The sequence below is a fragment of the Macrotis lagotis genome, chromosome 3 (assembly GCF_037893015.1).
Source record: "Macrotis lagotis isolate mMagLag1 chromosome 3, bilby.v1.9.chrom.fasta, whole genome shotgun sequence".
NCBI classification, from domain to species: domain Eukaryota; kingdom Metazoa; phylum Chordata; class Mammalia; order Peramelemorphia; family Peramelidae; genus Macrotis; species Macrotis lagotis.
In genome coordinates this window covers 301,533,102-301,549,122 of record NC_133660.1, presented here as the reverse complement: position 1 = coordinate 301,549,122, position 16,021 = coordinate 301,533,102, and the positions used below count along the sequence as shown (strand labels likewise).

The following is a 16,021-nucleotide window of genomic DNA, read 5'->3' as shown; positions in this document are numbered from 1 at the left end:
TTTGTCTCAGGATATTTCTTGGAAGAAAAAAAGATTGGATATTAAAATGTAGTTTTAGAAGTAATGGCTTTGCTTGAGCAAAAATAAGTAATGCACTACAGACAGAATGCTGAGCATGACTTGTGATAAAAATATTTATTTAAGTGTGAACATGATCTTTTGTGCTTTACTTATTTTTATCTCCTAACACGTTTAAAAAATAATTATTACATCCTAATTTTCTTGTATTTATTAAAAAACTTTGTATAGCATTTTCTTTCAGATATACTATTTTGCTCCCATTCAAATTAAACTTGAAATTTGTGATGCATACATATATATTATATATAATATATGTATATATTTGTAAAATGAATGTATATGTATAATATATGTAATATATTTATTTACATACATAAGTTCATTCATTGGTGAATATGTGTAATCTGAAATGATTCTTTATGTCTCTTCCAATTGACTCTTGACTGTCTCAAATTAAATAAAAGTTAATTTTACCAAACTGATTAATGTAGATGAATATGTGGTTTAATAAATTCCAATATTTATCATGAACTCTTCATTTCCATCTTCATGGCTTTTAGTAGACAATCTAAATAAATTAGTAGTGGAATAATCTTTTGGCATCTTCCCTCATCCTTTTTAATTTGTTTGCTTCACCTGTCTACTCTGAATATTCTATGCTGAATGTGGCATTTGATTTTCAAAAAGTAGATATTGAGAAATACATTGAGGCTCTTAGGAGATTATTGGAAAATTGGCAGTGGAGAAGAGACTTTTCTGAAAACTTTCTTTCTGAATTTTTCTGCTCATAATTAGTAGAGATGAGGACAGTCACTTAGAGCAGCAGAGAGTTGAACCTGTTTTTAGGAATACCTGTCCTCAATAGTAACTTACTTTGAAATTCTGTTCAATTCTCTTCACCCTGATTGCCTTCTTTTTCTTATCCATAAAATGAGCTAGAGAAAGCATTGGCAAACTATTGCATTATGTCTGGCAAGAAAATCCTAAGTGGAAAAACAAAAATTCAGATATTTTTGAAACATTACTGAACAAAGGATAGATGAACTTTTTGTATAAGTGATGCAGACATAGAATCTTTAGGGGAAGTTTATTTTGAAAGCTATTAAAAGGAGGCAAACAATACTTTCAGGCTTCTCAGTCTTGTTCACCAATGTCTGGGTAATTCACAACTATTAGAAAGTATAGTGAACTTGAAGACATGAAACATTTTAGCAATCTGAACACCATTATGCTTTTATCTTCTCTGGGCCTCTTGTACTACACAGTGAAAATTACAAGACTCATTCTTTTTTTGGATCTAGGATCCTATCTATGGGATTTTAGTATTTTTCTTTTCATAATGGACTATTATGAAGTGTTTATTAAAGTCTGTATATAAATCATCATAAAGTTTTAGAAGGCATAAAAATATATTTAGCAATCAAATTGAAATAAAATATTTAAGATAGTATATATTTTAACAAGTTTGCTAATATAGTTGAATAAAGTCAAGTTATAGTCAAGTTACATTATATATATAGTTATATATATAGTCAATATATAGTCAAGTTATATAATTTTAAAAGGATGTCAGTGTGACGGAATGCAAAATTGTGGATCATCTTTGATTGGGAAACATGAATTTCTTGACCTGTTTCTTAGCAAATGTTCTTTTATTTCTTTATATTAATAATAAAATTATCAGTTCAAAATTATATAAATTAACTGCATAACTGAATATATAGGGAGAGATTTTTATATATACATCATATATATACATATGAAAACATGGCTTGATGGATGGATGGATGATGGATTGAGAGAGAAGCAGAGATAGAAAAATAGAGAGACATAGATACAATGACAGTGATACACAGAGGTAAAAGACTGACTCAGAGAAAGCTAACAAGACAGAGACAAAAAGAAACAGAGAGGGAATAACTTTCATGACTTGATTTACAAGGGGAATATAAATTCCTCAACAAGAACTACATAATATTGGAAAACTTTCCAAATTGAACTCCAATTACATTCTGGTAATTGTTTGTTCCTTTTGTTTCAGAGATAAATAAGATTTTTTATTTTGAGTCAAAATAACTTATGTAAAAAGTAAAAGCAATGGTAAATGTATAAATCATCATTAGTTCCATCAAAAAATTGGAAATTTACGATACAAAATTTTAGGAGGATTTCACACATTTCTTTTTAAAAAGGTGACAGAGAATTTTTTATTCGTTGTTCAACTTAGCAAAATACTTCATTCAGTGCTTCAAATTTTTAAGTACTTCTTTTTCTTTCTTCCATAATACTAATCTAGCAAATTTGCATATTTTGTTAGCATTTTTTTATTATTTTTGAAAATAAATAGGCTTAAGTGACTTGCCTAAGGTCATGAAACTAGGTCATTATTAAGTGCCTGAGATTGTATTAGAACTCAGGTCCTCCTGATGGCAGAGCTGATGCTCTATCCAATGTGCAACCCAGCTTCCCCCAAAAGCATTCTTATGAATGAATTCTAAACATTGAATTAAAAATTTATCAAATTAATGCTGTTAAACATTTTTACATTTAAGTCAAAACTGGATAATATCTTTGTTTTTTTAATGGATCAGGTGACTTTTCTTTTTCTTTCAGAAAACTCTCCTCTTAGTCTGAACAGCTTTAAGTTGCAATCTTGAAAGACAATGACTGTTGAGGCTAAGTGGTGCAGTGGATGAAGTCATGAGTAACTGACTTCAAATCCAGCCTCAGACACTTAATAATTATCTAGCTGCATTGCCTTGGGCAAGCTACCTAACCCCATTTGCCTTGCAAAAAAAAACCACCTCAAAAAAAAAGACAATGAAGAAAAAGGGCCAACATGGCGGGGAGAAGAAAAGCACACTGCTATAGGTCTCCTGATCTTCACTTATTTAGAATATGAAACAAAACTCTTAACAGAAATCTGATGTACCAAACGAAGAAAGAAAAGCCAAGCAAAGACATCCACCTCAGGAACTGTCTCTGAAGAATGAGGTTAAGTTGGGACACAGAGGGCAGACTCTTCCAACAGCATGGGACATGCAGAGAGCTTGGTAGCCTGGACTAGCCTTGGAAGAGCTTGATTGAAGTAGTTTGATTGGAGGCAGGGGTTGGAGCCCAGGAGCCTGAGCACCTGAGAACTGTCCTGGCTTCATCAGTGGCAGGGCTCGAGACTGGATGACCCTGGGGGAGTGAACCAAGAAGGGAACAGAGGCATTGGTGGTGACACTGAGCATCTGGATGTTATTGGCAGGGCTGGAGGGTTTGTTCAGAGGTGGTTACTGGCAGACATCAATCCCTGAGTATCTCTGGACAGGAGAAACATAGAGTCCACTCCTCCATTTCATTTGAAGCCTAGTTCCAGAACAAAAATGATTACAGCCCACCTCCACCCTAGGCTCAGGTGTGAGCAGCAGAGCCCCTTCAGCTGTGAATAGGAAGAGTGACTACCTCACCCCAGCATAGAACCCACCATTGATCAAAGACAAAAGTATTCAATAGTTTCAACCACTCCCTCTAGTCAAGGGAAAGTGTCTCAATAAAGGAAACAGACACTCCCAACAAAGTAAGGAGCACTAATGGCCAGCTGGAGATATTATAATCAGTGAGTAAAGCCTCTAGGGATCCCAACACCAAACATCTGTGAACCAGCCCTTCCCCAACACAAGGTCTTAGGATAATGAAGAAACAACATGGTCAAGGAAGGTACATAGAAAAATTCTTAGAAGATAAAGACACTAACTCAGAGAGACCTAGAAACTCTGAGGAGAATATGAGCTGCTCTCCAGCACAGAAAGACTTTGTTGAAGAAACAAGGAAGGAGGTTAAAAATCAATTGGAAAATGTAGGAAAGAAAATTAACACCTTGAAATAAGAAAACAATTCTCTCAAAACCCCAAATGGTCAACTGGAAAACTCTTACAAAAATAGAATTGACCAATTGGAAAAAGGATTGCAGAAGGTAAATGAAAAAAATTCTTCTATAAAAAAATGATGGAGTCTGTGGAAACTAATGACTTCATGAGACAGAAAGAGTCTGTTAAAAGAAAAGAAAAAATCAAAAAATAAAAGAAAATTTAAAATACCTCATTAGCTAAACCAGTGACCATGGGAATAGATTGAGGAGGGACAACCTGGGAATTATAGGTCTTCCTGAAAACATTGAAGAGAAAAATAGCCTGGACTTAATATTACAGGATTTAGTGATCGAAAACTGACATGATATCATGGAACCAGAGGGCAAAATATTCATTGAAAGAATACATTGATTCCCCTCTGGAAAGTGATCCTAAATTGAAAACACCGAGGAATGTTGTGATCAAATTCTGAAAGTATCAGATAGAAGAGAAAATCCTGCAAGCAGCTAGAAAGGAACAATTTAAATACCAAGGAGCCAAAATAAGGATTATGCAGGATCCAGCTGCATCAACATTAAGGGATCAAATTGTCTGGAATGAGTTATTTCAAAGAATAAGTCAACTTGGACTGTAGCCGTGAATACTCTATCTATCAGAACTGAGCCTTTACTTCCATAGGAAAGGATGGCCATTTAAGAAAATGGGAAAATTTCATCAATTCCTGATAAAAAAGACCAGAGCTAAATAGAATATTTAGGCATCAAACAGGAGGTCCAAGAGTCACATGAAAAGGTAAAAAAAAGGGTAAAGATTAAAAAATACTTTTATCTATTAAGAAGAAACTGGCTATATCTGAGCATGGGGAAAAGATTCTGATAACTCTTGAGAATTGTAACTCTATCAGGGAGAATATACTTAGCCAAAAGTGACTGATACTCATGATTCTCTGAGAGTCAGATAGAATGACTTATAAACAATACCTCCTTCAAAAGGGGAATAAGAAGGAGAGAGCAGGATGGAGAGGATTGAATGTGGTAAATCTCACTACATAAAGTAGTTCAAAAACCCTATTATAATAGAGGGGAAGAAGGGAGGAGATGAGAAACACCTGAATCTTCCTCTCATCAGACTTGGGTTAAAGTAACCTTATACATAGTGTAAACTTAACATTTCATCTTTAAAGTACTAAAAGGGGAAAGTGGAGGGGGGATGTAGACTAGGAATGGGAGAAAAATGGAAAATAACATAAAGAAGAGAAGAAAAAAAAGGGAAAAAGGAAAGGTGAAAGAAAGAGGAGGAGTGTGCATAAGAGGGCAAACACACTGAAGGTGTTGGGATTTAGAAAAAAATACTGGGGAATATGAATAATGTGAAAAGGGGGGGAAATACAATCTGAATGAAGATAGCTTGGAGGGCAATAAAGAGTTAGTAATTATGACTTTGAATGTGAATGGTATGAACTATCTTTTAAAATGTACGCGAAAAGCAGAGTGGTCTAAAAACCAGAATCCTACAAATGTGCTGCTGACAAGAAATTCATTTGAAGTACACAGATACATATAGAGTAAAGAAAAAGGTTAGAGCAAAACAAATTTTGCTTCAATGGAAGTGAAAAAGTAGGGGTAGCAATCATCATCTCAGACAAAGCAGCTGCAGAAATATATAGTGTTAGACACGATAAGGAAGTAACATATATCCTCCTAAAAGGTACCATAGACAATAAAGTAATTTTAATTCTGATTATGTATGTACCCTGTGGGATAGAATCCAAATTCTTAGAGGGAAAATCTGAAAGAACTACAAGAAGTCATAGAAAGCAAAACTCTACTAGTAGGAGGCCTCAACCTCCCACTCTCAGATTTAGATAAATCTAATCATAAAATGAACAAGAAGGAAATTAAGAAGGTAAATAGATTGTTAGAAAATCTATACATGATATTCTTAAGGGGGAAATTTAATGAGTGATATATATACTTTTTTTTTTCAGTACATGGCACTTACACAAAATTTGACTATATAGTAGGGCATAAAAGACTAATGATCAATTGCAGAATGGCAGAAATGTGAACACTTCGTTCTCAGATCATAATTGCAAAATCACATGCAAGATGGTGTCAGGGAGTTATAGAACAAACACAACTGGAAACTAGATAACCTCATTTTAAAGAAGCAGTGAATCAAGACACAAATTGTGGAAAGAATTAATTATTTCATCATTGATAATGACAATATTGATACAGCTTGCCAATACCTATGGGTTTCACTGATGGCAGCAGCCAGAGGATATATTATATCTTTAAATGCTTTCATGAATAATTAGAGAAAGAGTAAATCAATGAAGTAAATATGCAACTAAAATAAAAATTAGAGAAAGAACAAATTAAAAAGCCCAAATTATATACTAAATTGGATTATAAAAATTTAAGGAGAAATTGATAAAATCAAAAACAAGAAAACTATTGAAATAATAAATAAAACCATGAGTTGGCTTTATTAAAAAAAACAATAAAATTGATAAACACCTGGTCAATTTAATTTAAAAAAAGAGAGACGAAAACCAAATTGATTGTATCACAAACGAAAAAGGTGAACTCACCAACAATGAGGAGGAAATTAAAGTATTAATTCAGAATTATTTTGCCATACTCTATGCCAATTAATTTAACAGTTGAAGTTAAATGGATGAATATTTACAAAAACATAAGATTTCTCCGTTAAATGAAGAGGAAATTAAATACCTAAATAACCTTATCTCAGAAAAAAACATTTCAACAAGCCATTATTGCACTCCCTAAGAAAAAATCCCCAGGGCCAGTTGGATTTACAAGTGAGTTCTATCAAACATTTAAGGAAAAGTTTGTTTCAATTCCATATAAACTCTTTGGCAAAATAGGTGAAGATGGAACTCTGCCTAGCACTTTCTATGACACCAATATGGTGCTGATATCAGAACCAGGAAGATTTAAAACATAGAAAGAAAAGAATAAATTTATGAATCTGATGAATATAGATGCAAAACATCTTAAATAATGTCTTAGCAAAATGGTTACAAGTCATCACTAGTACAATACTTTATGATGAGTTACGATTTATCCCAGGAATGAAGGGTTTGTTCAATATTAGGAAAACTATTATTATAATTAAATATATCAAAATAATATGATATCAATAGATGCTAAAAAAGCTTTTGGCAAAATACAGCACCCATTTGTACTAAATACCCAAGAGACTGTAGGAATAAATTGATTGTTCCTTAGAATATTAAACAGTATCTATCATAAACCACTAACATGCATTCCATGCAATGGTGACAGGCTAGAGGAATTTCTATTATGATCAAGTGTGAAACAAGGATGTCCATTATCATCACTAATATTCAATATTTTATTAGAAATTCTACCTTCAGCATTAAAAGAAGAAAAAGTATTTGAAGGAATTACAACTGTGAAGGAAGAAAGAAAACTTTTACTCTTTGCAGTTGATATGATGGTATACCTAGAGAATCTCAAAAATCATCTAAAAAACTGCTAGAACTCTAATAAATTGGCAGGATATAAAATAAACCTTCATAAATCCTCAACATTTCTATATATGACTAGAAAGACAGCAGAAAGAACTAGAAAGAGAAATTCCATTAAAATTTCCTCAGACAATATAAAATTCTTTGGAATTCTACTTGCCAAGGCAGGCTTTTGAAAACAATTAAAAATCACTTCTCTCACAAATAAAATCAGACTAAAACAACTGGGCAAACATAGATAGGTCAAGTTAATATAATAAATATGACAATTCTACCAAAACTAAACTTCTGGTTGAGTGCACTACCAATAAAAATTTCAAAAAATTACGTTAATAAGTTCAAAGAAATTATAAATCAATTCATATTTGTAAATAAAAACATCAAGCATTTCCAAGGATTCAATGAAAATACAAGTGCAAAATAAGGTTGCTTAGATCTAAAGAGTTAGATCTAAAATTATATTATAAAGCATCAGTCATCAAATATCTGCTTTTGGTTTAGAAGTAGTGGTGGATCAGTTAAATAGACTAGGTTCTATAGCAGGAAATTATTATAGTAATCTGCTATTTAATAAACCCAAAGAGTTCTGTTATTGGAATAAAATCTCTCTCTCTCTTCGATAAAACCTGTAGGGAACACTGAAAGTATGTATGGAAGAAATTTGGATTAAATCAACACTTCACACCCTACAACAAGATAAGATCAAAATGGATATGGGATTTAGACATAGTAAACAACATTATAAGCAAATGAGAAGAACAAGGAGTAGTTTTCTTGTTAGATCTATGGAAAGCAAAGCATTTTATGACCAAGGAAGAGATGGAGAACATAATTAAAGATAAACAAGACAATTTTGATTGCATTAAATTCAAAAGGCTTTGCACAGACAACACTACTGCAACCAAGACCAAAAGAAAAGGACTAAATTGGGAAACAATTTTTACAACTAGTATTTCTGACAAAGGGCTCATTTATAAAATATATACAGAGAACTGAGTAAAATTTTCAAAAAAAAAGCATTGCCCAATTGACAAATGATCAAAGGATATGCAAAGGCAATTAAAGTTGAGGAAGTCAAAGTGATCCTTAGTCATATGAAAAATTGTTCTAAAACATTACTTATTAGAGAAATGCAAATTAAAGCATCTCTGAGGTACCACCTCACACTTCTCAGACTGACCATTATGACCAGAAAGGACAATGGATCAATGTTGGAAGAAATGGGAGAAATCTGGGACTCTAATATATTGGTGGTGGAGCTGTGAACTCGTCCAACATTTGTGGTGAGCAAGTTGGAATTACTCCCAAAGGGCCACAAAAGTGTGCATACCCTTTGATCCAGCAATACTGCTACTGGGTATATACCCTGAAGAGATTATGGAAAAGGGTAAAAATATTACTGGAACAAAATTATTCGTAGCAGCCCTTTTTGTGATGTCAATGAATTGGAAAATAAGAAAATGTCTTTCTGTTTGGAAATATCTTAACAAACTGTGATATATGTATGTCGTGGAACAGTACTGTTCTTTTAGACACCAGGAGAGATGGGAATTCATGAAAGCCCAGAGCCATTTGTATGAATTGATGCTGAGTGAGATGAGAAGAACCAGAAAAACCATTGTATATCCTAACAGCAACATGGGGGGTGGTGGTGATCAACCTTGATGGACTCATTCATTTCATCAGTGCAACAATCCGGGACAATTTCAGGCTGTTTGCAATGTAGAATACCATGTGTAGCCAGAGAAAAAACTGTGAAGTTTGAACAAAGATTAAGGTCTATTACATTTTATTTAGGAAAAAAAAAATTGATGTCTTATTGTCTGATCTTGCTATCTCTTATACTTTATGTTTCTTCCTTAAGTATATGATTTCTCTCTCATCACATTCGATTTGGATCAATGTATACCGTGAAAACAATGTAAATACTGGCGAATTGTCTTCTGTCAGGGTTGGGGTAATGTAAGTAAGATTAGGGGGAAAAAATTGTAAAATTCAAAATAAATAAAATCTTTAACAAAAAAAATAACTCAACAGAAATAACATGAAAGAAAAAATAGGGGCCCAATTTTTTAAAATTTATTTCATAAAATTTTTGAAATCATTTTATTCATAATGATATTCAAGTACCTTCTGCTCATAGAATTCAAGCATCTTTGTGGCAAGTCTGGTGCATGGACACATGCTTGATCCATTCTGTTTCATAAACCTTTCAAATCATTCACTTCTTTTTTCATCTGAAATTTTTCTTTGTCTCCTGTTGAACCATCTCTGTGGACACAGGAATTCCAATAGCCCTTTGCTGTTCAATCCAATTTTCAATTCCCTCTCTAACTCAGGTCATTTGGCTGACTTGCCTCTTGTGGTCTTCTTCCACTATGGTGTTTTCAGTCGGTTTCTTATTCCAGTGGCCAGTCTCAGATTGTTTTCTCAGGTGGAGGGGAACCAAACTTCCTACATCAGCACAGTTTCTGTTCACTTTTGCAAACTGGATTACTTTTAACTTAAATTCCAAAATCTTTTCTGAGCCATTTCTGGGCAGAACTGTGGAGTTTGAAAAAAGATCAGTGACTATTATCTTTAATTTTTAAAAAATGTTGTCTTATTATGTAATTCTGCTATATCTCATCTATATGTTTCGTCCTTAAAGATATGATTTCTCTCTCATCACATTCAACTTAGATGGCTGCATACAATGGAAATGATATAAAGACTAGCAAACTGCCTGCTGTGGGGGTGAGGGAGGTAAGGGAGATTGGAGGAATTTGTAAAACTCAAAATAAATAAAACCTTTCTCAAATTAAAAACCTACCCTAATATACTAATAAGAAATGCAAGACAATAAGTGCAAAGACAACAAGCATGAAAAAGTAGGAAACGAAAATAAAAAAAATCTACAACCAGGCTCCTAGTTTTTAGGCCTGAAATTTTTGGAAAAAAGTTGTGTCTTATACATGGGGGAATCTGATACAAGCTTAAAAGGGTCAAATAAGAATGTGGTAAATTTTAATGACTCCATACAATATAAAATATGATGGTACTCAAGCATTCTTTTATTCTTTTCCTTTTTTAAGATGTTATTTCTTCCAATTATAAGTAAAATTAATTTTCAGTGTTTTATTTTTATAAGATTTTGCGTTCCACATTTTTCTCCCTCACTCCTTCCCTCCCCTCCTCCCTTACAAAGATCACAAGTAATCAGATACAGGTATTTCTATTTTCTTTTCTATGAATAATTGTGATACATAGAACATTTTAAAAGTTTATTATTATTCCAACTACATCTGAAGGTAGTTTTAATCTTCATTTTTGTTAAATTTTGAGTTTCAATTTTTTTCTCTCTCTCTTTTTTCTCTCCCCTGAGAAGTGAGTAATGTGACATTAATTATATAAACATATATACATACACACACACACACACACACTCACACAAACATATATATATGTATATATGACAGTGTGGAACACATTTCCATATTAATTTGATACTTAGAATATTCAAATTATTAAAAATAGGTTAAAAATTCTACAATAGGACCTTCTCAGCTTTGATATTACTCTCTCTCTCTCCTTTTTCAGAAAGCCTCTCATTCTCTTCTCTCTATATCTTTGTCTCTTTCTTCCTCTCTCTGTCTATCTCTATCTGTCAGGCATTCTGTTTCTGCCTATCTCTATCTCTGTACATATGTGTGTACATATATACATGTAAGTATATAGACACATACATGTACATATATATACTTATGTGTATATATACTTATACATATGTATATGTGTGTATGCTTGTCTCTATCTCTCTCAATCTATCTCTTACTCTGTCTCTCTATCTCTTGTCTCTGTCTCAGTCTATCTGTCTCTCTGTCTCTGTCTCTGTCTCTCCCTCTCTTTCTCTCTCTGCCTCTCTCTGTCTCTCTCTCTTTCTCTCTCTCTCTCTTTCTTTCCCTCTCCTCTGTCTTTCGCCCAGTTTCTCCCTTTTTCTATCTCTCTCTCTGTCTTACTCTCTGCAATCTCTCTCCTCCCCTTCATTTATATAAATTGTGGCCAAACCAGTATTGTACATTTGCAGAAATACTTGCTGTTTTGACTCCCCCAATGTTCAGGCAGTTCAGATAATTGTGAATTCATTGCCTAATTTAGTGCACATTCTACTTTGCCATATGACAGCAAGAAATAACTATCCATATGCCCTGGAGGGAGTGAAATTGGACTAGTGCTATTTAATTGAAAAAATCATGTAAAACTCCCTCTGGAGAGATTTACTCAGACTCTCAAAGCCTTTTAAATACTCACAAGTTAGAATCTGCTCAGATAGTCTTTCACTTTTTTTTTCAAAATGATACTTTAGAGGGTTGAATGCTATATTTAGTTTATTTTGCAATGAAGAAATATGCCCCCCTTTATTCCTGAGTTCCAATGATTGGATACAAAGATGATTTCAATATCCAGTCAACTTTCCAGTGTTGGGGAAATAATTATTTGTTCTTAGATTTACAGAAACAGTGTGAACTAAGACTTGAATTCTCCCATTCCTGTGGACAGTAAAAGGCTTCACTTCATGAATTATATCACTTTGATTTGTCTGCTTTTAGTTTATAAATACCTACATTTAATCTTAGGGTTCTCAGTCAAGCAAGCATTTGAAGCTTGTGTTTAACTAGTGTGTGAAATTATGTTTGGGAACTATTAAAGCTTATTAAAAGTTGGTACATCTGGGGCAAGAAATTCTTTTAAGTTTCGAATGTTAGGTACAGATAAAGCAATTAAATTCCAGGTTAATTATAACGTAGTAACTTTTATTGTATGTATTAGTTGTTGGACAGTATATATGATTTGGTCAGTGGTCATTTGAAATATTTGAATTTAAGATTATAATGATGGGTCCAGCTCAGCTTGATTTATAACAAAAGGGTGGAAAAAAGGTGATTCATTGGATCATCAACCTGAGGTCTCTTGGATTCATCATTCAATAGCAGTAAGTTTTCTAGCATGTTATCTTCTTTTTTTTTGAAGTAATAAAACATAAGTGTGTTTGTGTGTGTATCTGTGTCTGTGTGTGTGTGTGTGATGTTTACTGAAATGAAGTTCTTGAATGACTTTATTGAATAAGAAGTCTGAGACTGAATTTGCTTTACTACAAAAAAGTTCAAAAATGTTTAAAGAGGTGGAGTTCAGCTATGGACAGACCTGATAAAAAGCAAGAAAAGTCTAAATGTTTCATGTGTTGTTTTGGTACAAATTCTTGAAGGTTTCCCTTTAAAATCCAAATGACCCAGTCATGTGAATATTATAAGATTTTGAGGGAGATTGGATGATTTTATCTACAGGATCAAGTAGACAGTCATTAAGATCCTTACAGTTCTTATAATTTGTAATAATTTATTTACGACTAGTAGAAAGCCAGGCTTCATAAACTTCTGTGTGTTTCTGTGTGAGTGTATGTATTTGTATATGTAATGTTATTCATAAATACATTATCATTTCTATAATCCCTTTTATTTCTATCTCAGTATGTATCTATCCGTCTTTTACTAACCATTTTTCTATAAATTCCAGTTGTGAAGCATATGAATTTTAGTGGATTTAGACTAAACTTTCATGCTTCATGGCAATATAATGAGCAGAAGACCTAGAGAGATGATTATGGTAGAACATGAGGGAGAATGTTGAGGAGTCTAGTTGTAGGTACTAGAGAAAAGGAGGGGGTGAGGAGAGGAAAAGAAGAAGAGAAAGAGGAAAAGTGGAAGAGAGGAAAGAAGGACATTATTGAGACCTTCAAAACAGTTGTAAACATCAGGAGAAGCAGACAAAATATTCCAAAAATGGCAGTAAGCTGTCTCCTACAATGCATAATCTTGTTAAAATTGAAGGGAAAACACCTGTCATTTATGATGCATATATAATAGCATTTGTTTAATATTATCATTCATTTTTTGCATATATATGTGTGTATAAAAACACTTTCTATAATCTAGTCAACTGAGTGAAGATAAAAAAGTAAAAAATTACACTCCTATTGGGTTTCACCAATGTTTTAAGAACTACATTTCATGACATAATGTAGGTCTAAATTGAAAACAATTGGAAAATTTATCTTTTAAAGCTGTTTTGTCATTTGTTGCTATATAAATCCTAATTGTCTCAAAATAGTTTCAAACTTTTCAATGAAATTTAAAATATTTTTACAGTAAAAGCATCACTTTACTTGAAGGCATTAATAAGGTCACAATATGAATAATAAGATTGCTGACAGTTTATTTTTAAAATTATGCTTAAATATTTAGTAGTTGTTTTGTAATGATTCACTTCCCCAAAACAGATCTAACAAATCTTCATGTACACCAAGTTTGAAGAAGAGTTTCTTCAAAAGCATATGGATATATAAAAAAATCATATTGCATGTGGTTATAAACACTTTTTAGTAGATCTTTATTATGTCATTAGGCATTCAGCTTGATTTTTTTAGGGACATCTGATTGTAGGGAAAAATACTGCAAGCTTAAACTCCTCTATTTCCATGTATAAATTCATATTATGACTATATGCACATACATGTCTATATACATGAATGCATAGGTGTACATGTATGTCTACATAGAAACATTTACATTATGTTGATACATACATATTTATATTTTATAGTGTTTATGGGAATATTCTTCCACATGATATTCTCTCAAATATCTGAAGTATGTTTTTATAACATGCCTAAATTTTCTTCTCTGGCAAAAGCATCCACTATTATGTCGATTCTGTTTCCATGTATGAATTTAAAGTGTATTTTAACTCTAGGATGACATCTTTGAACATTTCTGAAATATTACTTTAATAAAATAATGACAATAATTATAAACCTAATACATTTTATAGGAACCTAGACATTTTATAGGAATATATCTGTACTAAAATAATTCTTTTTCTAATTTCAGATATAGAATTTAATCCTGAATACAGAGTATCTAAAACCAAATGGGCGTTATAAGCAATGTCACAGAATTCATTCTTTATGGACTTTCCTATGACCCAAACATACAGATGTTTTGTTTTATCTTCTTCTTATTCTGTTATATCAGTCTCCTCATAGGAAATCTTTTAATTCTCATCTCTATTCATTTTAGTCATCTTTTCCATCAACCAATGTACTATTTCCTCAGTCATTTGTCTTCTATGGACATCTACTATACTTCCAGTGTTACACCAAAACTAATTGGGGACCTTTTAACTGAGAGAAAGACCATCTCCTATGATTTTTGTATGTTCCAGGTCTTCACTATGCACTTCTTTGCAGGTATTGAAGTGTTCATTCTGACTGCAATGGCCTTTGATCGCTATGTTGCCATCTGTAAACCTCTCCACTACATGGTCATCATGAGCAGAAAGAAATGCAACCTCCTGGTTTTAGCTGCTTGGGCTGGTGGGGCTGCCCATTCCTTTCCTCAGTTGGCCATGACTCTCAAGTTACCCTTCTGTGGTCCCAATGAGATTGATCACTATTTCTGTGACATCTTCCCCTTACTGAAAATTGCCTGCACAGATACTTACATCACTGGTATTCTCATTGTTAGCAACTCAGGAACACTTGGCTTGGTAGTTTTTGTGATCTTATTTGTTTCATATGCCATTATATTATGGACCCTACGAACACATTCAGCTGAAGGGCGGCGGAAAGCTCTCTCCACTTGTGGGTCTCATTTCACCGTAGTGGTCTTGTTTTTTGCTCCTGCCATATTTTCTTACCTTCGACCTCCCACCACCTACCCAGAGGATAAAGTGTTTGCTCTATTTTATACCATCATTGCTCCAATGTTCAATCCCTTAATCTATACTCTGAGAAATACTGAGATGAAAAATGCCATGAGAAAGGTGTGGTGTCAAAAGCTTTGGGGGAAAGGAAATCTAACTCAGTTGCATTAATTTGTCTTAGATATTTATGGAAGAAAAAAACAATTGGATATTAAAATGCAATTTTAGAATTAATGGTCTTGCATGGACAAAAATAAGTATTGGAGTACACAGTGAATGTTGGACATGATTTGTGATAAAAATAATCAATACATTATCTAATGGGAGAATTTACGTGTGAATATCAGCTTTTGTGCTTTATTTTTCCCTCCCAAGTTATATGTTTTTAAATGTTTATTACATCTCAATTTTGTTATTTTTAAGAAAATACTTAGTATAGCACTTTCTTTCAGATATACTATTTTACTTGCATTCAAATTAAACTCAAAATTTGTAATTCATGTATATGTAAAATATATTTATAAAATGTTTTATTACATACATAAGTTCATTCATTGGTATATATGTGTAATCTCCTGAAATGATTCTTTATGTCTCTTCCAATAGTCTCTTGACTGTATTAATTGAAATAAAAGTTAATTTTCACAAACTGATTCATGTAGATGAGTATGTGGTTTAATAAGTTCCAAAATTTATCATGAACTCTTCATTTCCATCTTCTTGGTTATTAGTAGGCAATGTAAATAAATTAGTAGTGGAATAATCCCTTATCCTTTTTGTTTGTTTATTTGTTTGTTTCTCAGTCTACTCTGAATATTCTAGGCTGTATATGGCACTTAATTTTCAAAAAGTAAAGATTCTGAAATTTTTTGAGGCTATTGGG

At 32.7% G+C, this 16,021-nt stretch overlaps 1 protein-coding gene across 2 annotated transcripts; it reads left to right on the top strand.

Moving 5' to 3' along the window:
- The first annotated feature begins 10,229 nt into the window (after positions 1 to 10,229).
- Positions 10,230 to 15,309, top strand: LOC141517000 (olfactory receptor 4P4-like). 2 transcript variants are annotated; one of them, XM_074227943.1, is made up of 2 exons: positions 10,230 to 10,243; positions 14,379 to 15,309. In XM_074227943.1, the coding sequence occupies exons 1-2, from the start codon at positions 10,230 to 10,232 to the stop codon at positions 15,307 to 15,309; spliced, it is 945 nt and encodes a 314-aa protein (XP_074084044.1). The 2 variants fall into 2 exon arrangements, with proteins under 2 accessions (XP_074084044.1, XP_074084043.1); XM_074227942.1 differs by lacking the exon at positions 10,230 to 10,243 and having other exon boundaries at positions 14,365 to 15,309.
- Positions 15,310 to 16,021: the final 712 nt, after the last annotated feature.